General features: G+C 34.4%; 1 protein-coding gene across 2 annotated transcripts in view; it reads left to right on the top strand.

Annotated features, from left to right (window-relative positions):
- SMC2 (structural maintenance of chromosomes 2) overlaps positions 1-25,744 on the top strand; it is a 53,233-nt gene that overhangs the window by 8,731 nt on the left and 18,758 nt on the right. For both annotated transcript variants that reach the window (XM_053922119.2, XM_045195218.2), the window contains exons 8-20: positions 1,249-1,482; positions 1,671-1,820; positions 7,069-7,302; positions 8,736-8,895; positions 9,382-9,499; positions 10,318-10,456; positions 10,835-10,954; positions 11,321-11,525; positions 13,379-13,514; positions 15,915-16,039; positions 21,078-21,271; positions 22,297-22,440; positions 24,267-24,461. In XM_053922119.2, the coding sequence (XP_053778094.1) occupies positions 1,249-1,482; positions 1,671-1,820; positions 7,069-7,302; positions 8,736-8,895; positions 9,382-9,499; positions 10,318-10,456; positions 10,835-10,954; positions 11,321-11,525; positions 13,379-13,514; positions 15,915-16,039; positions 21,078-21,271; positions 22,297-22,440; positions 24,267-24,461 (2,154 nt within the window). The remainder of the gene's footprint in view (positions 1-1,248; positions 1,483-1,670; positions 1,821-7,068; positions 7,303-8,735; positions 8,896-9,381; positions 9,500-10,317; positions 10,457-10,834; positions 10,955-11,320; positions 11,526-13,378; positions 13,515-15,914; positions 16,040-21,077; positions 21,272-22,296; positions 22,441-24,266; positions 24,462-25,744) is intronic.

The following is a 25,744-nucleotide window of genomic DNA, read 5'->3' as shown; positions in this document are numbered from 1 at the left end:
TGGGATTTGATAAAAAGAGTTGGTACCCCATGCTCAGCCTCCTGCTCATACAGGACATGTACCTTATATCTAAGTCATAAAGATTTTGGGTAATATCAGCTAATGATATGCCAGATTTTAATACTTTGTTGAAGAGAAACACACTAGATTTTTTTTGGGCGGGGGGGTAATTAGAATTGAACAGAACAACATTTCTTAAAGATACAGCACTCCCAGTAAGCCTTACTGGTAGAGTGAATAACTTTTAGAATAGTATGGGTATCACTACAGTTACTACTTTCAAGTCATTTGGGTAAAGAAAGGTTTTGAAACATAATTAAGTTTTCTCTATAATCTTTGCATTTTATGATACAGTGTTTCAGGGAAAGAATACATTATATAGCACATTGTTTTTAAAGGTATACATTTAGGAATTTATTCAACTCTTTAAAATTTGATACTTCTCAGAGCTGTTTTCTGGCTCCATACTGTACTGTAAGTATTATTAGAAAAAAAATGAAAGATTGTGATCTTGAATGTACCTGCTTTGTATGCATGGTTTAGTAGAAAACACTAGATCACAGTTTAAACCTGAGTTTCACATCTGATTTTGCCAAATTCTTTCTAAACCTGATAACATGGAAAGATCATTTAACCACTCTGAACTTGTTTCTTTATCCACAAATTAGGAATTTTAACTGTGACTTTGTGTGCCCCAGCAGGTCCTTATGGGAGTTGGGTTTAGTATTGTTTGAGTGAATGTATGTAGATAGTTACACGAGTGAATGTTGGGTAGGCATTGCGTTGTACTATGCCATTTTATGTAAGGTACTTGGGCATCTGCAGACTTGGGTATCCGTGGGGGATCCTGGAACCAATCTCATGAATAAAGAGGGATGGCTGGACTATTACAAAAATTCTTTCAATAGTGTGTCATTGGTAGTTGTATCAGTTGTACTTATACACTTACTATGAACCCCAGGCTCTGAACCTTTGTCCACATTTATGTGTTAATCCCAACTGCCTGATTATGTGTTAGAAGCAATAGCCACATAGAATTCACTGGAGTTGCTATAATGCTGTCTAAAAAGCCAGAGTTCTGATGTTATTTCAAGTTTCCTAAAATGTATTATCCATGATCACTTAGTCTAAGAAAAAATCTATTATGTAATAGGAAATTTTATACATCTTGCTGTAGTTTGAGTCTTTTCCAGATTTCTTTAAAAGTACAAATTCTGAGTTATGGTTATGTGATGATTTCTCTTTCAGGAAAGATCTTCCTACTTGGAGTATCAAAAAGTAATGAGGGAAATTGAACATTTGAGTCGTGTATATATTGCTTATCAATTTTTGCTGGCTGAAGATACCAAAGAACGCTCAGCTGAGGAGTTAAAAGAAATGCAGGAAAAAGTTCTAAAGCTTCAAGAGGAATTGTCTGAGAATGATAAAAAAATAAAAGCACTTAATCATGAAATAGAAGAATTGGAAAAAAGAAAAGATAAGGTCAGACATACATGTAAGATAGATAATACACTCCGAACAAATACTAAATTATATACAATGACTATTTAGGATTCACTGGGCATTGTCAGTCTAATCTTTTAAAAAGTAAATAATTCATATAGAAATCAAGGGTGATAATATGAACAAATTTTAAATATGTTGATTTAATTGGGTACATTTGATTATAGGAAATTGGAGGTAAACTTCGATCTTTAGAAGATGCTCTTACAGAAGCTCAGCGAGTTAATACTAAATATCAAAGTGCCTTTGATCTCAAAAAGAAAAATCTGACAAGTGAAGAGAACAAACGCAAAGAACTAGAAAAAAATATGATTGAGGTAAGCAAATAAGCTTAATTTAATTTCACTAGTAAACATTTTATCCATTCTGTTAATATTTATTGAGTGTCTGCTGTGGACCAAGTGTACTTATTTGAGCTGGGTATATAGCAAAGGGCAAAATGGTAGAAATGGACAAAATGCCTTGTGGGTCTTCATTAGTGAGGGAAAAGGTGATCAAATAAGTAAAATATATATAGCATGTTGTGTAGTGATAACTGATGTAGACAGAAAATAAAGGAGAGGGGAGGATTAGGAGTATGTGAGAGAGGGATGAAGTTTGGGATTTTACTTTTGATAGCTACTGAAAATTTCATAGAGAGGGTGATGTTTCTTAAAGACCCAAATGAAGTCAGAGAACCATTTAGAAAAATTGGGCAAAGATGGTCCAGGCAGAAGTTCCCCAGGGCCTAAGGTATTGGAAAAGCAAGGACATCTCAGTGTGGTTGGTTGGCAGTAAGTAAAGGAATGCAGACAGGTAATGGGATGTAGGTTCACATGTAGTTTTATAAGGCAGCGTGAAGGACTTCGACCTGTATTTCCAGTGATGTAAGAAGCCACTAGAGTTGGTTCAGTGAAAATGTGACTTTTTTTGTTTGTTTTAATTGGATTATTTGTATTTTTTTTATTTTTGAATTACAATTGACATACAATATTATATTTATCTCAGGCACAAAATAGTGATTAGACATTTATATAACTTACAAGGTGTTAAAACTTAGTAAGTCTTATACCCATCTGACACAATACATAGTTATTACAATATTGTGGACATATTCCGTGTGCTCTACTTTACATTCCTGTGAATATTTTTATAGCTGCCAATTAGTACTTCTTAATTTCTTCACCTTTTTTACACATTCCCCAAACTGCTATCCCATCTGGCAAGTATGAATTTGTTTCTGTTGTGTTTGTTTATTTAGATTCCACATGTAAGTGAAATCATATGGTATTTGTCTTTCTCTGATTTATTTTACTTAGCATAATACCCTCTAGGTCCATCCATGTTGTAGCAAATGGCAAAATCTCTTGTTATGGCTGAGTAATACTCCATTATATATACTGTGTGTGTGTGTGTATATATATATATATATATATATATATATATATACACACACACATACACACACACACACACCTATATATATATATCACATCTTTATGCATTTGTCTACCATGGGAAACTTAGGTTGCTTCCATATCTTGGTTATTGCAAATAATGCTGCAATGAACATAGGGGTGCATATCTTTTCAAATTTGTGTTTTGGGTTTCTTTGGATAAATACACAGTAGCAGTGGGATTGCTGGGTCATCTGGTAGTTCTATTTTTAATTTTTTGAGGCCCCTTGTACTGGTTTTCATAGTGGCCGCACCAATTTACAGTGCCGCACACAGTACACAAGGGTTTCCTTTTCTCCACACCCTCGCCAACACTTGTGTGTTGGCGTGTTGATGATAACAGGTGTGAAGTGATAACTCACCGCAGTTTTAATTTTCATTCCTCTATTAGTGACATTGAGCATCTTTTTGTATGTCTGTTGGCAATATGTGTGTCCTCTTTGGAGAAGTGTCTGTTCAGGTCCCCGTCCATTTCTTAATTGGATTGTTCTTTTTTTTGGTGTTGAATTGTATGGGTTCTTTATAAATTTTGAATATTAACTCCTTATCATGTGATCCAATGTATCATTGGTGAGTAGTTCTTTCATTGAGTAGGTTGTCTTTTCATTTTTGTTGATGGTTTCTTTTGCTGTGAAAAAAATTTTAGTTTCATGTAGTCCCATTTGTTTAATTTGTTTCCCTTGCCCAAGGAGAAATACCCCAAAAAATATTGCTAAGAGTGATGTCACAGAGTTTACTGCCTTTGTTTTCTTATAGGATTCTTATGGTTTGAGGTCTTACATATAAGACTTCAATTGATTTCGAGTTTTTTCTTATAGGTGGTATAAGAAAGTGGTGGTTTTTTTGATGTTTGTTTTTTGGGGGTTTTTTTTCATGCATGTATCTGTCCAATTTTCCCGACACCATATATTGAAGACTGTCTTTATCCAATTGTATATTATTGCCTCCTTTGCCATAGATTAATTGACCATATATGTCTGATTTTATTTCTGGGGTCTCTGTTCTATTTATCTGTGTGGCTCTCTTTATACCAGTACCGTGCTGTTTTGATTAATATAGCCTTGTAGTATAGTTTCATATCAGATAGCTTGATACCTCCAACTTTGTTCTTTCTCAAGATTGCTTTGGCTATTTGGTGTCTTTTATGGTTCCACATGAGTTTTAAGATGATTTGTTCTAGTTCTGTTTAAAATGCTATTGATATTTTGATAGAGATTGTACTGAATCAGTAGATTGCTTTGGGTGTAGTAAGGTCATTTTAATGATGTTAATTCTTTCTAGCCGTGAGCACAATATATCCTTCCATTTTTGTATTTTCATTTTCTTTGATATCTTTCTTTAGTGTCATAGTTTTTTGACTGCAGGTCATTTATCTCCTTAGTTAAATTTATTCCTAGTTATTTTTTTATACAATTGTAAATGGGATTGTGTCCTTAATTTCTCTTTCTCACAGTCTGTCATTGGTGTATGAAAATGCAATCAATTTCTGAATATTTGTATCTTGCTATTGTACTTAATTCATTTATTATTTGAATAGTTTTTTTGGTGGAATCTTTAGCATTCTCTATAGTATCAAGTCATCTTCAAGAAATAACATTTAACTTCTTTCTTCCAATTTGGCTGCTTTTTATTTCTTGTTCTTGCCTAATTGATCTAGCTAGGACTTCCAATACTGTGTTGAGTAAAAGTGGTGAGAGGGTACCCTTGACTGGTTCCTTCTGAAGTGGGAAAACTTTCAGCTTTCACCACTGAGTGTGACGTTAGCTTTGTTTTTCCTGTGTGGCCTTTATAATATTGAGGTATGGTCTTTTTCTGTCCCCACTTGGCTGAGAGTTTTGATCATAAATAGATGTTGGATTATGTCAAATATACATTGTTTGATCATATGATTTTTATCCTTTATTTTGTGTATGTGGTATATCACTCTAATTGATTTGTGGATATTGTACCAACCTTGTATCCAGGAATAAATCCCACTTGATCATGTTCTCTTATCTTTTTAAAGTATTGCTGAATTTGGTTTGCTAATATAATATTATTTGGGGGGTTGTCACAGCTAAATTTATCAGAAAAATTGGCCTATAATTTTGTGGGGGGTTTTGTAGTGTTTTTCTCTGGTTTTGGTATTGGTAATAATAGTTGCCTTAAAAAGTGAATTTGGAAAGCTTTCCATCAAATTCAATTTTTGGAGTAGTTTGAGGAGGATAGGTATTAATTCTTTGAATGTTTTCAAGAATCCATCTGCAGAGCCGTCTAGTCCAGCACTTGGTTTCTGGGAGTTTTTTGATTATTGATTCGAATTTATTAGTAGTTATATGTCTGTACAGAGCTTGTTTTCTCCAGATTCGTTCTTTTTTTAATAAAGGTTTTATTTATTTTTAGAGAGATGGGAAGGGAGGGAGAAAGAGAGGGAAACATCAATGTGTGGTTGCCTCCCGCGCGCCCCCTACTGGGGACCTCACTGACAACCCAGGCATGTGCCCTGACTGGGAGTCGAACCTGTGACCATTTGGTTCACAGGCTGGCACTCAGTCCATTGAGCCACACCAGCCAGGGCTCCAGATTCAATCTTGAAAGATTGTATGTTCCTAGGAATTTATCCATTTTTTCCAGATTGTCCAGTTTGTTGGCATATAATTGTCTGTAATATTTTCTTTTAATCCTATGTATTTCTGTTGTGTCAGTTATCACTTCTCTTTTATTTCTGATTTTCTTTATTTGGGTCCTCTTTTTTTCTTAAGGGGTCTGACTAAAAGTTTATCAATTTTGTTTATCTTTTTACAGAACCAGCTCTTGGTTTCATTGATTTTCTTTTTTACTATATTTTGTTTATTTCTACTCTGATATTTATTATTTCCTTCCTTCTCACTTTGGGCTTTGTTTAATTATTTTTCTAGTTCCTTTAGGTGTAAGATTATATTGTTAATATTTGAGATTTTTCTTGTTTCTTGAGGTTAGGCTTGTATTCATGTGAGTTTCCCTCTTATAACTGCTTTAGCTACATCCTATAGATTTTGGTTTGTTGTGTTTTCATTTTCATTTGACTTTGGGGTGTCCAACCACGTGCGGCCCAGGATGGCTATGAATGCAGCCCAACACAAAACCATAAATTTACTTAAAACCTTTTTTTGCTCATCAGTTTTTGTTAGTGTTTGTGTATTTAATGTGTAGCCCAAGACAACTCTTCTTCCAGTGTGGCCCAGAGATGCCAAAAGGTGGGGCATCCCAAAGGTATCTTTTGAATTCTTCCTTGATCTTGTTGTTAACCTGTGTGTTGTTTGTAGCATATTATTTAGCCTTCATGTGTTTGTGTGTTTTCAGTTTTTTTCTTATAATTGATTTCTGGTTTCATACCATGTGGTCATAGAAGATGGTTGATACGATTTCAGTCTTCTTATATTTATTGAAACTTGTTCTGTGTCCTAACATGTGGTCCATCCTAGAAGGTGTTTCATGTTCATTTGAAAAGAATGTATATTCTACTGCTCTTTTGTGAAATGCTCTAAAAATATCAATTAAATCTATCTGATCTAGTGTGTCATTTAAGGCCACTTTTCCATATTGATTTGCTGTCTGGATGATCTATTCATTGATGTCATTGAGGTGTTCAGGTTTCCAATTATTTATTACTGTTCATCTATCCCTAAATCAATATTTGCTTTATATATTTAGGTGTTCTTATATTAGATGCATAGATGTTTACAAGAGTTATATGCTCTTGTTGTGTTCATTACTCTATCATTATGAAATGCCCTTCTTTGTCTCTTGAAATACTAACCCTAACGCTAGCCTTTGTTTTAAAGTCTATTTTGTCTGATAAAAGTATTGCTACTCCATTCTTATTTTTTGTTTCCATTTGCATGAAATATCTTTCCATTTATTTTCATATTTTTCTGTAACATATGAAAGTGTTTCTAGAAGGATAAGAAGTACATTCATCCTAAAAACAGAGGGCAAATTTCAAAATGGGAATAAAGTATTTAAAGTGATGGTTAAATTGTTTTTCTTCTTACCATGCCCACTTCAAATTTCTGTGAAATTTGATGACATAAGTGTACATGTTTATAAGGAAATGGATGTTTTTCCTAAAACATAATTTACAATCTGAAACCTTTACTTTTTCCTAAAGGACTCTAAAACTTTAGCAGCAAAGGAAAAAGAGGTTAAAAAGATAACAGATGGGCTGAGCACCCTTCAAGAAGCAAGTGCTAAAGATGCTGAAGCTTTGGCTGCAGCACAGCAGCATTTCAATGCTGTCTCTGCTGGTCTGTCCAGTAATGAAGATGGAACAGAAGCAACTCTCGCTGGTCAGATGATGGCCTGTAAAAATGATATAAGTAAAGCTCAGACCGAAGCCAAACAGGTAAATGTAGACATTAAGCACTGTGTGTTTTTGAGAAGATGCTTTACATTTGTGCTTCAACAATTGTTATAAAATACTAAAGAATAATCAGATCAATGTCAAGGAACTTATTTACTTTATTCTGCTATTCTATAACATCTAATACAATGAAATTCAAATATGTTGATTGCTAAATATTGATGACAGTTTAAAATGCTTTAAAACCTAAAATCCCTTTTTATAGGTTAATTGAAATTGTTAGTGCAATAAATGCTTTATTCTATTTCCAGCAGTGTATGGAATATTTGAGGTTAGTCGATCTATTTTTATTTTTATTTTTTGCTGTATTGATTGACATCATAAACTTGAAGTGCTAAGTTTTAACAGGAAAAGGAAAGCATACTCTCCATTTCTGTGCCCACCACATCTAGTTCTTAAACTTGGTTCTGAAACTTTACAACATACTCTTTGAAAGTATCTCTACCTCCCATTTACCCCCATTCTATTCTTTGGTTTTCCTATTCTGATTTCATAATATTCAAAGGCTTGTCAGTCTTTTAGAATGGTTTTCATATTTGTTGAGGTAGTTATACAACTTAAAGTCCTGTGAATACAAGAATTTTGATGGCAGGAAAAAAACATGTATATTCACACATTATTTTAGTACTTTTTTAATGGAGGACTGGGTTCTAAGAATATATACAGGTGTGAGTTGTGTGTATTAATCCTATTTAAGGTTTTCTATTACATATTTACCACTTTTTCATTCAACTATCATGGTCACAAAAATTTTGTAAAAAAAGAAATCAGCAGAAAAACTTTAAAGTCCTCTCAGTTTTTCTGAAAACTTATTTTGTATTTGGAAAAGTCCATTATTACTCAGTTTATAAAAGTAAGACATAGCCAGCCATACAGACTTAGCATACTAGTTCATGGTTTTAAGGAATAGTGCTCAATTATATAAACTAGCATTTAAATAGCAGACTCCTTGCATTTAAATTATGGTCAGTTTAACTTCCCTTTTTAATGTAATGTTTCTGATAGCTCAATATAGCTTCTCCTCTGTTAAGACAACACAAATATACACAAACACTATCTAAGTGGAAAGGAAGAGAACCAAAGTTAGGATTTCTGGCTTCCTGTTGTGTTTTTAATTTAACCAGCTAATGACAGGTATTCTTTGAAATAATTTCGAACTCATTAATGTCATACTTTATAAATATTAAAAATATGGACTTAAATTGCAAGTTACTTAATGATTTATATTAAGAATATATTAGTTTCTACTTGGGGTAGGTTTTTGAGAAAATTTTGGGAAACGATTGATCTGTTGAGAAATTAATCCAATTGACCAGTTACATTTTTAAGGCTGATTCTCTTAAACCAGTCTGAATCTGTGAGCATTTAATCATTAGCAGCATCTGCCTCAGATAGTCTTACATTTTTCTTTGCAGGCTCAGATGAAGTTGAAACATGCCCAACAAGAATTAAAGACTAAACAAGCTGAAGTTAAGAAAATGGATAGTGGCTACAGGAAGGATCAAGAAGCTTTAGAAGCAGTGAAAAAACTTAAAGAAAAACTTGAAGCTGAAATGAAAAAACTAAATTATGAAGGTTCGCCTTTAAAGCATGCTATTAGATAAGTAGGAGGTTGTGACTGTTGATAGAAATAAATATAAATAAACAAAATAGCAAGTAGGAAAATTGGGTACTAGTATAAGAAACTTTGTAAATATAATCACAAATATATCTAACTATAAAACACTGCTTTGAATTTTTGAAAACTCACTATTTAGAATTTCCTGCTTCATTCAGTCTGAAGTATCACTTGAAAACTCAAAAATGTCATTTGTATATTTTTATATAAGTAGGCATTCAGTTCATGTGTTGTTTTTGGAATTGAAATTGTATTGTTGGAAATGTCTCCTTGACAGTTGATAGAAATTTGAATGTTAAGCATGCTTTTTACTTAATACCAGAAATTTGTATTTTGCTTCTAGAAATGCTTTGGAAATAGAGGTTACTAACATTTTCCTTTATACAGTAGACTATTTTAATTTTTAAAACTTGGTTTTAATTTACTTACGACTTACTATTTAGAAAACAAGGAGGAAAGCCTTCTGGAAAAGCAGAGGCAGCTATCCCGTGATATCAGTAGACTGAAAGAAACATACGAAGCTCTCTTGGCCAGATTTCCCAATCTTCAATTCGCCTACAGGTAAGAGATTTAAATCCTGAATTTTAACATGGTAATAACCAAGGTACATTTTTATTTTGGCTGGAAGACAGTCTGAACATTGAAATTTCGTTGACATTAACATTTTTGTATGAAAATTATCATAAGCTGCTTTACCTTAATTGGAATTTTTTTCCTTAAATGTTTATTGAAATGTTTCAAATGTGGACAGAGGAAATTCTTTCTTATGAAATTTAATGGCCGTTAATGCCACCAATCTTAAAACCAAAATGAGGGGAATTTAATCTCAGCCCAAAGTTTCTGTAAAGTTTTTCTGTCATTAATGTTAAATACCTAACATTTTACAGTTTGATTTCCTACATGGGAATTTATTAATGGAATGCTACCGTAACATATGTATAGGATCTGGCAGAAGTAAGGCCTGCTTGAGTGTGGTTGGTAGGGTAATATGGGTGTAATAATTTATAGTTTTAATTCAAACATTTAACCTAAAATGTTATATGGTGTGCTTGAGCGTGATGTTATGTTACAGAATTACATGCTTATGGTTTTGTAATAAAAGATTTTGTAATAACAAAGGGGTATTATTTGTGCCAGACCCTGTATTACAAAGATTAGAGAGTCTGAGTTCTTTTTGATACTAAAAAGAATTGTTGATTGATTTAGAAGCAATTGCTGGGTAGTCATTGGGGACATTTAAAATTTTTTGTTTTGTTAAAACTGTATGAGTCTTCTGCTTTTAATTTAATATGTTGTCAGAAAGAGCTCTTGAGTGTTAATTTACACACGACTTTTTCTATTTTTCTATCCTAGATTAATTTTTGTAACTTCTGTTTTAGGGATCCAGAGAAGAACTGGAACAGAAATTGTGTGAAAGGACTTGTAGCTTCTTTGATTAATGTGAAAGATAGCTCTGCAACCACAGCTTTAGAATTGGTGGCTGGAGAACGACTTTACAATGTTGTAGTAGACACAGAGGTAAATTGATTTTAATAAAGTAAATTTGTAATTGCTGGTCAGCTTGAAAATCATGTGCTGCTAGATTTGGGTACTTGATGTTTGAAGCTTCTCCCAAGGTTGCTTGTCTTTACAAGGTAAAACTACTCAGTTAGTGACATTTTTACTATATTATTGGTTATTATTATATTTGATTATCTGTATTTCAGAGAAAGTTTCAAGCTTACTCGGGAATCCAGAAAGCATATTATCAATCTTAGACTTTGAATTGTTTAGTATAGTAGGTACTAAACGTTTAATTGATTATGGATTCCTAAATGTTTACTTTTCCATTTGAATGTTTTCTGTCATCATTAATAATACGTATGTTTTTTTTATTTCACACACACAATGTTTCAGGTTACTGGAAAAAAGCTTCTAGAAAAGGGGGAATTGAAGCGTCGATACACCATAATTCCACTCAATAAAATTTCAGCCTCACGCATTGCTCCAGAAACACTGAGGATTGCTCAGAATCTGGTACGTTTTATTTATGTTTTATCTCTTTTTTTGCAGAACCACAAAATTTTATTGTTGTCATGCTTTAAAAAATAAAGATGCAAAACAGAATTGGTGTTTGTGAAATTAGATGGAAAGAGAATAAAAATGTTGTAAGATTAAAACTCCCTTTGATGTTTCCAAGTTGTGCTATTAGAATGTCTTTAATCCTTAAGTCACATGACTTCAAGTGGTAGCACATACAGTCACATATAGAAAGTTCAAAGGAATTGTAGTGCTAGGTAAGAATTACCTACATTTCTATTATAGCAGTTCTTACTATTTTATGAAATAATTTTCAAAAGGAAAGGAATAGTATGTTCTCTGACATAATCTGTTTTCACACAGGTTGGCCCTAACAATGTTCATGTGGCTCTTTCCCTGGTTGAATACAAACCAGAACTTCAGAAAGCAATGGAATTTGTCTTTGGAACAACATTTGTTTGTGACAGTATGGATAATGCAAAAAAAGTAGCCTTCGATAAAAGGATAATGACTAGAACTGTAACTCTAGGAGGTGAGGTATTTGATCCTCACGGGACATTGAGTGGAGGTAGGTTTTATATCATTTTGTCTTCATAATTCTGTGTGGTAAATAGGATGGGGTTGGAATAACTTCATCCAGAGTTTTATTCCTCATCCAGGGACTGGGTTTTCTTTTGAATACCTACCATGTGACAGGTAGGTATTCAAAAGAGATTATGTGATGTCATAGTCCTCAAGGAGCTCTAGTCTAGGAATGAATCCTATAGGATTTTTATTCATCAAGTAAATATATTACTCTTTGTTTATTTTCTTTTGCTTTTTGCCCTATCAGGGTATTCTAGTCACTGGGAAATGAAGTCTTTTTATTCAGTACCCTTTTAGCTTAACTACCCATTTCTCCTTTAGGAAACATGTTAACTTCTAGTTTGTCTATATGCCACTGCTCCTGTCAAAAGTAAAACAAAAATAAATCTGTCCTCCAGACCATATTTTTTTAATGCTTTAAGAAAGGAATCCTTAGATAATGATCATATTCTTCTTGTTCTAATATTTGCCACATTGAGATTGCAGGTCTGTGTCAAGTGATCATATAATGATAAACACTGAATAATACTTGCTGTGTACCAGGCAGTGTTGTAAGTCTGTGCTGCCCCAAACAGTATCTGTTAACCACTTATGGCTCTTTACATTCAATTAAATAATCCAAATTAATTAAAGTGGAAAACAATTTCCTCAGTTGTACAAGTCACATTTTAAGGGCTCAATAACCACAAACGGTTAATTGGTAACTCGAAAATGCAGACATAGAATATTTTTATCATTCTGTAAAACTTTATTCTAAGGGCTTTAGATAATTAACTCATTTAATCCTTACAGCAGCTATGAGGTAGGCATATCACTATCATCTCCAATATACAGGTATAGAGAGTAAGGCACAGAGTGGGTAAATAACTTGCTTGCAAGTGGAAAAACTCAGAATTTGAATTTAGGTAGTCTAATTACAGAGTTTGTGCTTTTAACCAAACCAAGAGGTTGTATAACACCTCTTAGAATATCCAGTTACTTAATTTCTTTCTAGGTCAAGAAAATAGGAGTCAACAAAATGAATCCCATGATCAAGTAATTATAATTGGAAGATAGACCAAATACTTGTAAATATCTAAAACAGAAGAAACTAGATTTCATTGAAGTTCCTCAGGGATGGCAAATATGTAACCCAGTATCATATTAACAGAGTACCAATGCTCATGCAATGAGTACACATTGCTAACTGACCTTTTATTCTCCTGTCAAACCTACAGTTTTCTTGCCAATATAACACCTCAGCCTGTTACTGCCAGACAAATACAGTAACTTCTACAGTGCCCAATTTTCTCTGCATTATCAGAGCTCAGACAAGGCTATGATGTGGTAACAAACAGCCCCCAAATCTCAGTGGCTGACACGTTTTTTTCGTAATTGTGGTACGTTAACTGTAGTTTAGTTTCTGTTCCATGTTAATCTCATTCTGGCACCCAGGCTAAAGGAGAAAGGGGCAAGGTGGGAAAAAGGTTGAATTAGGTTCTGTCTCTTAAGGCTTATTTTCAGAAGAGGCACATTTCTCAGCTTGTTAACCAGAGCAAATTACATGGCTGAACCTGATGTTAGTGGGGAAGAAAATGGGTCTGGGAGGAATAGGCCCTATAGGCAGGGGGAGTGGTTATTTTGAATAAATAATCCACCACATCTGCTTGGATATGTGTACAAAGTATGTATAGTCCAAGAGTTGAACGATGAAGTGAATTTTGTAGCTTTATAAGCTCACTGTAAAAGATTGGCTATGGAATCATTTTAAGTATAATTCTCTTAGAAAACTTTTTATCGTTTACCAAATATGTGATAACTTACTGTCCAAGGCTTCTTTCAATTTGCTTCTGTCAGGTGCCCGATCCCAGGCAGCTTCTATTTTAACGAAGTTTCAAGAGCTCAAAGATGTTCAAGATAAGCTGAGAATCAAGGAGAATGAGCTACAGGCTCTACAAGAGGAGTTAGCAGGTCTTAAAAACATTGCTGAAAAGTAAGACTTCTGTTAAGTTATATGCATATATGTACATATATATTTTTTGATCAAAAATTTGCATGGCAGAAAGGGAAACAAATTTACTTTTATTTAGAAAAATACAGCTTCTGACTTTTTCATAATATCCCTGGTTTTAGTTGTATAAAATTGTAAGTTGATAACTTGTTTATCAGTTACTCATTTTTTCTAATGAAAACAATGTCTTTGTTATAAGAAATTAGGGAAAGCTAATTAAACAAAAGGAAGAAAAAAATAGTCAAATATTCCCCTTTCCCTTTGAGATGCACTCTGCTGGGATGGGTGGGGAAACACACAGGTACTCTGGAGGTTGCTAGAGATACTTAAATGCTTGATTTGAACTGATGTGACACAGTGTAGCATTGATCAGGTATCTGCACTAACTTTCAGCAGCATTATGGCTGTCCTGTAGCTATTGAGGATCACTAGTTTCCCTGTGGAGGAGGTAAACAAGTTTATGTCTGATAGTTACTGCTAAAATTAAAGTGTGAAGCATGTCCTTGTAGTGTTTCTTTTGTGGATGTGGATGTAGGTATGTATGTGTAATTTTCAGTATTCTGTTTGTGTATGATACAAGGTATATGCATGTTGTTATGTCTTCAAAACTGGGATCATGCTGTTGAATGTAACCTTTTTGTCACAACATTATTCACTATGGAGTGCCTCCTCTTATGTGCCAAATTCTCTTGGACGAGCTGGAATACAGTGACGAATCAAACATAAATCTCTTCCTTCATATTGTCTTTATATATATATAGTTGGGGAAATGTATAAAAATTGAATTGGTAAAACACATGTTAGGAAAAAGTAACAGGAAAGGAGATATCAGCTATGCAGGGCAAACAGGTGCTGACATTTCCAATTGGGTGTCCAGGGAAGGCCTTGCTGAGAAGATGGCTCTTAAATAAATACTGAATGATGTGAGTGAACCTCACATGTGGTCATCCTGGAGAAGAGTAGTTGCTTTACTAAAACCTTCAGGAGTGTAAATGCTACAGACTTGCAGGGTACATCGTTTGAGAGTTGAATTGTAATTATTTCCAGTCCCTCTGTAGCTGGCAAACAGCAACTGAGATAAAATTAAAATCAAACATTTTATGCAGGATTCACAATATTGAAATTAGGATTTAAAAAAGTCTAAATAAACCTTGAACTGAAATGTTTTGGTAAATTTTTAGCATTCTTCTTTAACATTATCAAAGCTCAGAATGGTAACAGGAATTCTAGGACACTGTATATTGAAATTGTGGTAATCAGTCATTGTGGTTATTCAAAGATACAATTTGTATCAAAATGCACACTTTCAAACATCATATACATGTAAAGCATGCATTTTTACCTTCAGTAACATAAATTAACCATAAACTGACAACTTTTTCTGTGAGAAAAATGCAGCAAAATTTTCCTGAGATCTGTGGAAGCTCTGGCAAGGCAAGGAGTTTGATCACATTTGGCTCAGAACTGAACTGTGTTCAGCAGTTACAGGATCATGTATTTTACAGAATTGTCTTGTAGACTAATTGTGGCACCGAGGTCAAGGAAAAGAAATGGATTTTGAAAAACTGAGAGTGGAAGGGCCAACTAAAAGCCATTCTTTCATGGACCATATATATCAGGAACATAACTTAATTCCCCAAATTTCTACAACTATATTTTGTAAGGATTGAAAAATGACTAACTTATGGTTTTAATTGGTTTCAAGCAGTCTCAGGGGAGATACTCAAGGGAGTATTTGTTTTACACTTTTTCCTCAAATTTCATTATTTTCTAGTGACAAGATAATTTGTGGATTTATTATGACTTGAAATTTTACTATAGCTGAATTAACTAAATATCTTCTAAAGAACTAGAGTAGAATTACAGGGTTTGCAAGAAAACTGCATTGCAATTGTTTGTTCAGTTCTGTGCACTTTTAAACTATGAGTCTCGTTAGAAAATGTAGGGAATATTTTTTTAACATTTGAAAATGGAGATTAATAGATAAACAGGTTCTTGAAATTTTGTGAAATTGTTATATAAGAATAGTCTGGTTTTAGGTGGGTAGCTGTTGTAGCATTTTTTCCTTTCAGTAGGGATTAGTAGAAGGGATTATTTTTAAGGAAACCTATTTTATTCAAAGATGATTTTTAGTGTTTTCTAAAATTAAGAGTATTTCTGTAAATACTTATTATCAGTCTTGTCTTGGTCATTTAGAGTTGTTAACCTTCAGTGACTAAATCAGACTTGAATTTAATTGATGACTCAAAACTATTCTTGTAACCAGTGGCATGTTATATTGTTTATATGTAGTATGTGAGTTTATTTTAGGTAAGAAGCATATAGATTGAATCCTATCGCAAATCAGAAAAATTGCATTGCATTCAAACTTATTTTTCTAAGGTATCGCAAACTAAAACAGCAGTGGGAGGTGAAAACTGAAGAGGCAGATTTATTACAAACCAAGCTCCAGCAAAGCTCATATCACAAGCAACAAGAAGAATTAGATGCTCTTAAAAAAACCATTGGTAAGATAAAGAATGTCTGTGCTTAATCTATTTCTGGTAACCTGACTTTAGGTATTTAGATCTTATCTTTTGTATATATTTATTTGAGTTGTCTTTAATTTTTTAAAAGATTTAATTTATTTTTAGAGAGGGAAAGGGAAAAAGAGGTAGAGAAACACCTGTGTGTGGTTGCCTCTCAAGTGCCCCCTACTGGGGACCTGGCCCACAACCCAGGCATATGCCCTGACTGGAAATCGAACCGGCGATCCTTTGGTTCCAATCTGGCACTCGATCCACTAAGCCACACCAGCCAGAGCTGAATTATCTTTAATACTTATTTAATTATTACCTATTGTGATTATTATATTGCCAAATTCTGCCCGTTTGTAGCAGTACACATTGGCACCAGTGGCATATGAAAGTTCTCAATTTTCGAAATCTATTCCTTTCCAGACTTTTAAAATTCTTCAATCTGTTGTGAAAATATAGTTAATTAGCATTTTAATTTGCATTTCCCTGATTGCTGGTGAAGTTTGGGGCATTTATTGTATGTTCCTTGGTTTCTGCTTTTCTGAATTTTCTTTTTTGCCCATTTTTCTCTTGAGTTGCTTATAGTTTGTTGTCATATCCTGATTTCTTGTAAGTTACCTGATTATTAATACTCTTGGCTAATGTGCTTGTCTTTTAAATTTCTAGTATTTTTATTATACAGAAGTTTTTTTATGTTTGTGATTCATTTATAGCTATCTCTTTCCCTAATTTTAAGAACCTATCTTACAGTTTTAATCAGAACTTAATTGTATATGGTAGTTCTAATTTTTCTTGTTTCTTAGGACAATATCCACACACCTATTTCCCCACAAATATTTTTACTTTTTTTCTTTTATAAAATAAAAAATTCACCCTTTTTGTTCACCCTACACCCCCACTCCCTGCCTTTGCAGTCTGTTCTTTGAGTCTGTGAGCTCAGATGTTTTGTAGTCATTGTTAAGATTCCACACATAGGGGGGATAAAATGGGTTTTTTTGTTGTTTTTTTAATTTCACCTAGCTTAATGCCCTCAAGGTCCATCCATATTGTCACAAACATCAAAATTTCCTTCCTTTTTATGGCTGGATAATATTCGCATGCTTGTGTGTGACATTTTCTTTATCCATTCATCCTCGGTGGACAGTTAGGTTCTTCCCCACATCTTGTCTCTTGTGCATAATGCTGCAATAACATGGTGAGGGGTTGCATGTATCTTTTTGACTTAGTGTTTTATCTTCTGCTAAATACCCAGAAGAGGATTTTTTGAATCATTATAGTAATGCTTATCTTTCTGAGGAACCTCCATACTGTTGTCCATATTGACTGCACCAGTGTACATGGCCAGCATAGTGCCCACGTCCTTGACAGCACTTAGTATTTCTTGCCTTTTGGATAATAGTCATTCTTAAAACTGGGCATGATGTCTCATTGTGGTTTTGATTTGAAGTTCCCTGATTAGTGATGATGTCCATCTTTACATGTAATGCTTGGCCATCATGCCTTCTGTGGAAAATGTTCAGAAGCTTTGCCCATTTTGTTGATTGGATTGGTTTGTTTATTTTAAATTATATGATTTTTTGTAGATTTTAGTTATGAATCCCTTATCGGATATGGTTTGCAAATATTTTCTCCCATTTAGTAGGTTGTCTTTTATTTTGTTGACGGTTTCCTTTGCTGTGCAAAGGTATTTTAGTTTCACGTAGTCCTGCTTGATTTTTGCTTTTGTTGCATTTGCTTTTAGTGTCAAATCCAAAAAATCATAGCCAAGATCCCCCTGTTTTCTCCTGGGAGTTTTATGGTTTTAGATCTTATGTTTAAGTCTTGAATCAATTTTTGTGTATGGTATAAGATAACAGTCCCGTTTCATTCTTTTGCATGTGGCAGTCCAGTTTTTTTCCCAGCACCTTATTTTGAAGAAATTGTCCTTTCTCCATATGTATTCTTGGCTCCTTTCTTGTAAATTAATTGACCATTTTTGTGTGGGTTAATTTTTGGGTTCCTGCTCCTGTTTCTTTGAGCTGTGTGTGTGTTTTGTGCCGATACCATACTGTTTTGATCACTATATGTCTGTGGCATAGTTGGAGTTCAGGGAGCATGATACCTTTGTCTTTGTTTTTCACTTTTAAGATTGCTTTGACTATTCATGGTTTTCTGTGGTTCCATACTAATATTAGAATTATTCTAGTTCTGTGAAAAATGCCATCGGAATTTTGATAGAGATGGTATTGAATCTATAGGTTACTTTGAGTAGGTAGTATGGGCATTTTAATAACATTCTTCTAGTCCATGAGCATGGAATATTTTTCCACTTACTGGTATCTTTAATTTCTTTTTTGTAACATTTTTCTTTTATTGTTGTTCAAGTACAGTTTTCTGCCTTTTCCCACCACCCCTCCCCACCTCCTTCCCCTGTCTCCACTCCCCCCCCCGTTATTGTCCATGTGTCCTTTATAAATTGTTCCTACAAACCCTTCATCCTATTCCCTTATAATCCCCTCCCCTGTCCCCTCTGGTCACTGTCAGCCTATTCTTAATTTCAGTGTCTTTGGTTATATTTTGCTTGCTCATTCATTTTGTTGACTAGGTTCCTGTTAAAGGTGAGATCATATGGTATTTGTCTCTCACCGCCTGGCTTATTTCACTTAGCATAATGCTCTCCAGTTCCATCTATTCTGTCCCAAAGGGTAGGAGCTCCTTTCTTTCTGCTGCATAGAATTCCATGATTTCTTTTATCAGTGTCTTACAGTTTTCATTGTGCAAGTCTTTTAGCTCCCTAGTTAAATTTATTCCTATGTATTTTATTCTTTCGATTCAGTTGTAAATGGAATTGTTTATAAATTTCTCTTTCTGCTAGTTTGTTACTAGTTTATGGGAAAGTTAACAGACTTTAGTATATTGATTTTGTATTCTGCAACTTTACTGAATTCATTTATTCTAAGTTGTTTGATAGAGTCTTTAGGATTCTCTCTATATAGTATGTCATCTGCAATTAGTGACAGTTTTACTTCTTCCTTTCCAATGTAGATACCTTTATTTCTTATTCTTGTCTAACTGCTCTGGTCAAGATTTCCAATACTATGTTGAACAATAGTAGTGAGAGCAGGTACTCTATTCTTGTTCCTGATCTTAGAGGAAAACTTTCAGGTTTTTCACTATTAAGAAAGATGTTAACTATGGGCTTGTCATATATGGCCTTGGTTATGTTGTAGTACATTCCCTTTACGCACATTTAATATATTGAGAGTTTTGTCATAAATGAATGTTGAATTTTGTCTGATACCTTTTCTGTACCATGAGATCATATCATTTTTATCCTTCATTTTGTTGATGTGGTCATATCACATTGATTTGCAGATGTTGAACCATCCGTGCATCCCAGGGGAATGATCCTTGTATTGTTGAATTTGGTTTGCTTATCTTTTGTTGAGGACTTTGGCATTTATGTTCATCAGAGATATCGGCCTATAATTTTCTTGTGGCATTCTTGTCTGGTTTTGGTATCAGGGTAATAACATTAGCTTCATAAAATGAACTTGGAAGAGTTTAGGAAGCACTAGCATTAATCCTGCTTTGAGTGTTTGGTAGAATTCATCAGTGAAGCCCTCTGGTACTGGACTTTTCATTCTTTTATTGAGAGGTTTTGATTATTGATTCAGCCTCCTTACTAGTAATTTATCATTTTAGATTTTATATTTCTTTATGATTTCCTTTCCATAGGTTATCCAATTTGTTGGCATAAAATTGTTCATAGTAATCTCTATGAAATTTTTATTTTTATGGTATTGGTTGGAACTTTTCTGATTTTATTTATTTTGAATCTTCCCTCTATCCTTTATATGTGCGTAAGTCTAGCTAATAGTTTGTCAGTTTTTGTTTACCTTTTCAAAGAAGCAATTCTTAGTGTTATATTTCTATTGTATTTTTAGCCTGTATTTAATTTATTTCCACTCTGATATTTCTTATACAAACTTTGGTCTTTGTTCTTTCTCAAGTTCCTTGAGGTATAAAGTGAGGTCTCTTATTTGAGATTTTTATTTGTTTCTTGATGTTGGCATTTATCACTACGAACTTCCCTCTTAGGACTGCTTTTGCAAAATCTATACATGTTGGTAGGTTGTATTTCCATTTTTCATTTGTTTCAAGGTTTTGGGGGGGTTTTTTGGTTCATCTTTTGATTCCTAGCAATGGTATTCTGTAGTCAGTAGTATAAGAAATTGTGCATTCGTGGTATCCAAGGTTATATTTGTACCTATGTTCTATCACAGTGTATCACTCGTGACAGTAACATACTCATTCTATCTTATCTTTTTTTCTTTATAAATTTAGAGACAATATTTTTACTATGCTTCATCCTAGACATATTCTTACAATATTTCTCTTTAACAAGAGGTTCCTTGAATCAAAGTAAATGAATGAAGAACACAAAGTAAGCTTGTTTATGAAATACAAACTTTTTGGCAACTTAAAAGAAAGGAAAAATATAATTCTCTTAGTTCTGGTTTTAGGAACTATACTGGTATATAAAAAAAGATGATCTGTAAGCTTTTTAATAAACTATTTCAAAACCTTGTTAAAGTAGGTAAGCTTTATGTAAAGTTTATATTACTTAATTTCATATGACTGGAAATAATTTCATCATTGATCTTCAGATAATTCAAATATGGCTCTTATGCAGGATCTGTGTTTCAATACACCATTTCTAGAATAAGGTTGGAACAGTTCTCTTTAACTCTAGTCTTTCCAGACCATTTCTTCTATTAGCCACAGAGGAGTGCGGAGGGGATAGTGCGGAGAGGGGTTTACAGGAGCTACTATAAAGGTCACAAGGACAAAATCAAGGGGGAGGGTAGCGGGGGAGGGAGGTGGGACTGGCTGGGGTGGGGTGGAGGGAAGGGGAGAAAATGCAGACAATTGTAACTGAATAAAAATAAATTAATTAAAAAAACAAAGTTGAATTTGTAAGCCATTATCTGCACCTGTTAATCTTTGGAGCACTTCATTTAGCCATGTTTGTCTACTTTATGGACAGAGGAATGTGAGGAGATCTTAAAAAGCACCGAAGAAATTCAAAAAAAAGCAGAAGAAAAATATGAAGTACTGGAAAATAAAATGAAAAATGCAGAAGCTGAAAGAGAGAAAGAGCTGCAGGATGCTCAGAAAAAACTTGATTGTGCCAAAACAAAAGCAGATGCTTCCAGCAAGAAAATGAAAGAAAAGCAACAGGTAATAACCTTTCTTGAAATGGAACTGATCTTTTAAGATCAGTGTAGAGCTGAAGGTGGCATAGCACCGTTGGTTGGCTTTATTTATCAGTATTCATCACGACTGAGTCTAAAACCTAGATGTGCTTTTTTAGGAAATTAAATTATACATCTTATAAGTCAAATTGAAATATAGTCTTCTCTGAAAACCCTGTAATTGAGTGTCATGTAAGTGTGGATTGCATTGGCTTGCTAATTTTACAGAAAGAGCAAAGTTGCCTTTTCGTAAATGCTTCATTCTAAAGTGGACCAAAACTTACCATGTGGTGGCGCTATGTCATATCAGAGATTCAATGTTGGTATTTCTTTTGTTGATCATTTTTGTGAATGTATACTGTGAGAGAATGATGTAGGGCAAAGCACGTTGTATTTACAAAGTGCCATTTAATTGTAGACCTGTGATATTTGATTATATCTTTTTGATAGTACCAAAGCTGGAAATTTAACCTAGATTTTCCCATCTCCAGTGGCTATGCTGTGAATCACTGTTACAGCCAATTTCACCTCTCTTCATAATTTGTTTTTTTTTAACCCATCTTAATGGTTTTGTAATTAAGTAGCTGCACAAATTATGTTCTAATTAACTAAAAACTACAATAGGGAAGAAGAAAATTGAGAAACTAATTTTTGACATTGAATGATTGTTTAGAAAAGGCTTTTAACCTCTACTTAATTTATCTGTTATGTAGAATTCTATATTGTTTTTCCCTATCGGAATAAAAGGATAAAGGTAATAGTTAATGCCAAGTGTTTGAACCCATAAACATTGCACATAGATTTGTCGTTTTTTTTAGGTATAGGAAAGTAAATGATACCCTTTCCTTCCCTTATTCTGTGCAAATAGCTTAGCACATGTATATCTGGTAGTTGAGTAAGCTGTGGGTATCACTTGCATGAGATTCTTGCTAATATTGTTGATACACATTTATTTTTTAGTAGTTATTAACTGCCCAGCTATTGAATGCCCAGATACTGTGTTTCTTATAGGAGGTTGAAGCTATCACTCTGGAGCTGGGAGAACTCAAGAGAGAACATGCATCCTGTGAACAACAGCTTGAAGCTGTGAATGAAGCTATCAAATCCTATGAAGGTCAAATTGAAGTAATGGCAGCTGAGGTGGCCAAAAGCAAGGTAAGATTTACTTACCATACTGAAGAAATTGCTGTAGGTTAATGTATTTACCTTCAACATTGAAACGCTGGCTTAAAGATGTTTGACTTGAGAGGACTCATTCTCCTCACTCATTTCATGAAGAAAGACAAAAATAATGCCTACCCATTCAGAAAGAGTCCTGAAATAATACTACTAATTATTTTAGTCCAGGTCTATTGAGATGACAAAAACTACACCTTATTTTTTTTTTAAATGGATACTTGAGGATTTTCTTAATTGATTTTAGAGAGAGAGAAAGAGAGGGAGGGGGAGAAAGAGAGACAGGCATCGATTGGTTGCCTCCCATACATGCTTCAACTGGGAATTGATCCTGCAGCCTAGGTGTGTACCCTGACCAGGAATCAAACCCTCAACTTTTTGGTGTACAGGAAGATGCTCCAATCAACTGAGGCACTGGCCAGGGCTACGCAGTAGTTTGGGCAAATTTTAAATGCAAAATTATTAACTATAATAGGAATTTGAAATGAGATGGGATTGATCACTAACAGGTAAAGAGAACCTGAAAATAGGAACAGTAGATACAAGGAACAGCCATTACCTGTAGGGCTGAGGCAGTGTACCCATGGAAGAAACATCTGGAAAAGAGCCCCATTCTACCTGCAGGGCTGAGGTAGTGAGGGTTGCTGTGCCAGGGGAAGCAGTCTGTAAAGAAGTGCTGCACGGGTGGCACTTGCTGGGATGTAGCTTTCTTGGATGCCAGGGGAGACCGGCCATGGGGAGGTGCCCAGCCTGTGAGCATGCAGAGAAGGCCCCTCCCTAGGGATGTCAGGGTGAGCCTGGCAGGCTGCTAGCCCTTGTACATGACAAGTGTGTCCTTGAGAAGCATCCTTGATTCACAATGAATGGCTATTTTGTGTTAGCTGTAGTCCTGTACGGGAAGAGATGTCAGTGCCCCTGACTAAATAGTCAGACATGGCTTGTTTTAAAAATTCTTGTGGCACACTGGTTGAAAATCACTTTTGGGTAAATGCTATGTTATATTCTTCTACAAAAGCCCTCTAATGGCACAAATTAAATAGTTTTAGGAAAATAATGTTGTCCTCCTTCTTTGTTTTCTATCACCTAATACAGTTGAGCTAGTTTTTTTGTTTGTTTTTAGGCATTTGTGTGAGTTCTTTTAAGATCTAGGATGAAGCATTGTGTTTGGTGCAGGGGTGGGGGGTAGCAAGCATTGGTGGTAGACTAAATTCCAGTTGTAGTGACCACTTTGGAGATTGAATAACTTCACCTTGGGAGGTAGGGGGACAGAGTCAGACCAGGAAGTTTTTCTTTGTGCCACAGATCTATTTCTTCAAAAAGTTCCTCTTCCATTTCTGTTTTGACCCCGGGGCTAGAAGCAAACACGGCACCCTTCTGTTGCCACTGGTGTGTATGGCTTACATCTACAGAAGGGCAAAGGAGCCAGTCCCAGCCAACTTTCTACCCCTGTTCTTGGCCCCTCCTGATAATGTCCTTTGGGAGTCTATCAGATTATCTTATTAACTACCCAGAAGTGCCACTTTTCCGGGAGACCTCAGCAGGTCAGATTGCAGTTGTCTCTCCTGCCCCCATTAATCCCAACTACAGTAATGCAGCAAAACGAGGTTGCCTCCAGCATGATCACTGCATCCCATGTCTTGTTTTTCTTTCTACTGAAAATCCCAGTTTTCTCCGATGTATAAAATTCATTAGTCACTTTAATGGGGATATAAAATATAGAGGGTTAGGTGACCATTTGCTGTAAACTAAAAATATCTCCATATTACCTTGCTATATATATATCGTCTTCTAATTGTTTGTTTCAGGAATCATTAAATAAAGCTCAAGAAGAGATGACCAAGCAAAAAGAAGTGATAACAGCCCAAGACAATGTAATTAAAGCTAAATATACAGAAGTAGCGAAGCACAAGGAGCAAAACAATGACTCTCAGCTTAAACTCAAGGAACTTGACCACAATATCAGCAAACATAAAAGGGAAGCAGAAGATGCTGCTGCAAAGGCATGTTTGTGTTCATTTTTACCCTTAGGAAAATTTTGGCTTCTGGGTTATTGAAATATTCCAGTAAACTAGATGAAGAATTGAGTATAAATGGCAGAAGTACTGTATAACATAATTTTGAACCTTTACAGCTATGTTAACTGCTTCTCAGCAATGCTCATTTTCACCAAATGTCACAAATGTTTTGTTTTTAAATTTATTTCCATCTGTAAGATGTTGTTACCACATACTTAGTGGTCTCTCATGGAAGTGACTTTTTCGCCCCCAATGTTCATAGAACTATTACTAGTGTATTAGTAGTAATAATATATATATATTTTTTACTTTATTTTATTTCAACTTGAACTTAAAGACTCACAGAAATATATATATAGCCAACTTCTAAACTTACTATGCTTCTGGATGTGGATGTCCTTCTAAGGATCAGTACAATAATTTTTGTACCCTCATCTGAAATCTTTTACCAAGCAGTTATCTTTTTGAGATTAATTCAAATTTCTTTTGGTCACTCTTAATGCTCCTTCCTTTAGTGTATCACACTGTCTTTAGTACTTTAAGGAAAATACATGCTTCTGGAGAAATTCATTGCTTGGCTAAGAGACTGCACCCATGCAGTCTCAGTAATTTATCCATCGTGTTTTCTTATGGGTATGTAACAGTTTGGTGCCTTTTAAATCTTTTTTAGCATGATAAAAGCACAATAGATTTAACTTCAAAAAGGTCACAGCATACAAAATAGTCTCCACACCCCCTGAAAGAGCCATGTTTATGTTCATTACTTGTCCATAAAAATGTTTTTTAAACCATTTTACTTTTCTAATATTTTATTAGTATTTATTTATCATTAGCCTGTTTGGTAATTAATGATAATATTGGTGATTGCTAGGGGATTTTATTTACAGTTAAGGAGGTAAAGGGATGTGGAAGTAGAACTGTTAAAAAGTCAAGGATTCTGTGAAATAAGTGGTTATCGAATATTTATTACATACAAACTAGTTTCAGGTACTATGCCAGCCACTAGAGATACACAGATGAGCTACATGTAAACAGAATGCCTTCAGCGAGTTTAAGTATCAGCAGGGAAGACAGACTAGAAATAATCGTCTTTACTTTGGAACCTAGGGGTGAGAACATAACCAGGAAATTGAGAAGGATAAATAAGTAAGTTTCTACCAGTCAGAACCAACATTACACAATTCTAGTAGAAGAAAGCCTTCCTTAAGCACTGTAATTCAAAGTTTTCAATTGGTTACATGAAGAAGTATTTTACTGTATCTGGTCAA

This window comes from Desmodus rotundus, chromosome 1 (assembly GCF_022682495.2).
Source record: "Desmodus rotundus isolate HL8 chromosome 1, HLdesRot8A.1, whole genome shotgun sequence".
Taxonomy (NCBI): Eukaryota; Metazoa; Chordata; class Mammalia; order Chiroptera; family Phyllostomidae; genus Desmodus; species Desmodus rotundus.
This window is presented reverse-complemented; position numbering and strand designations above follow the sequence as displayed.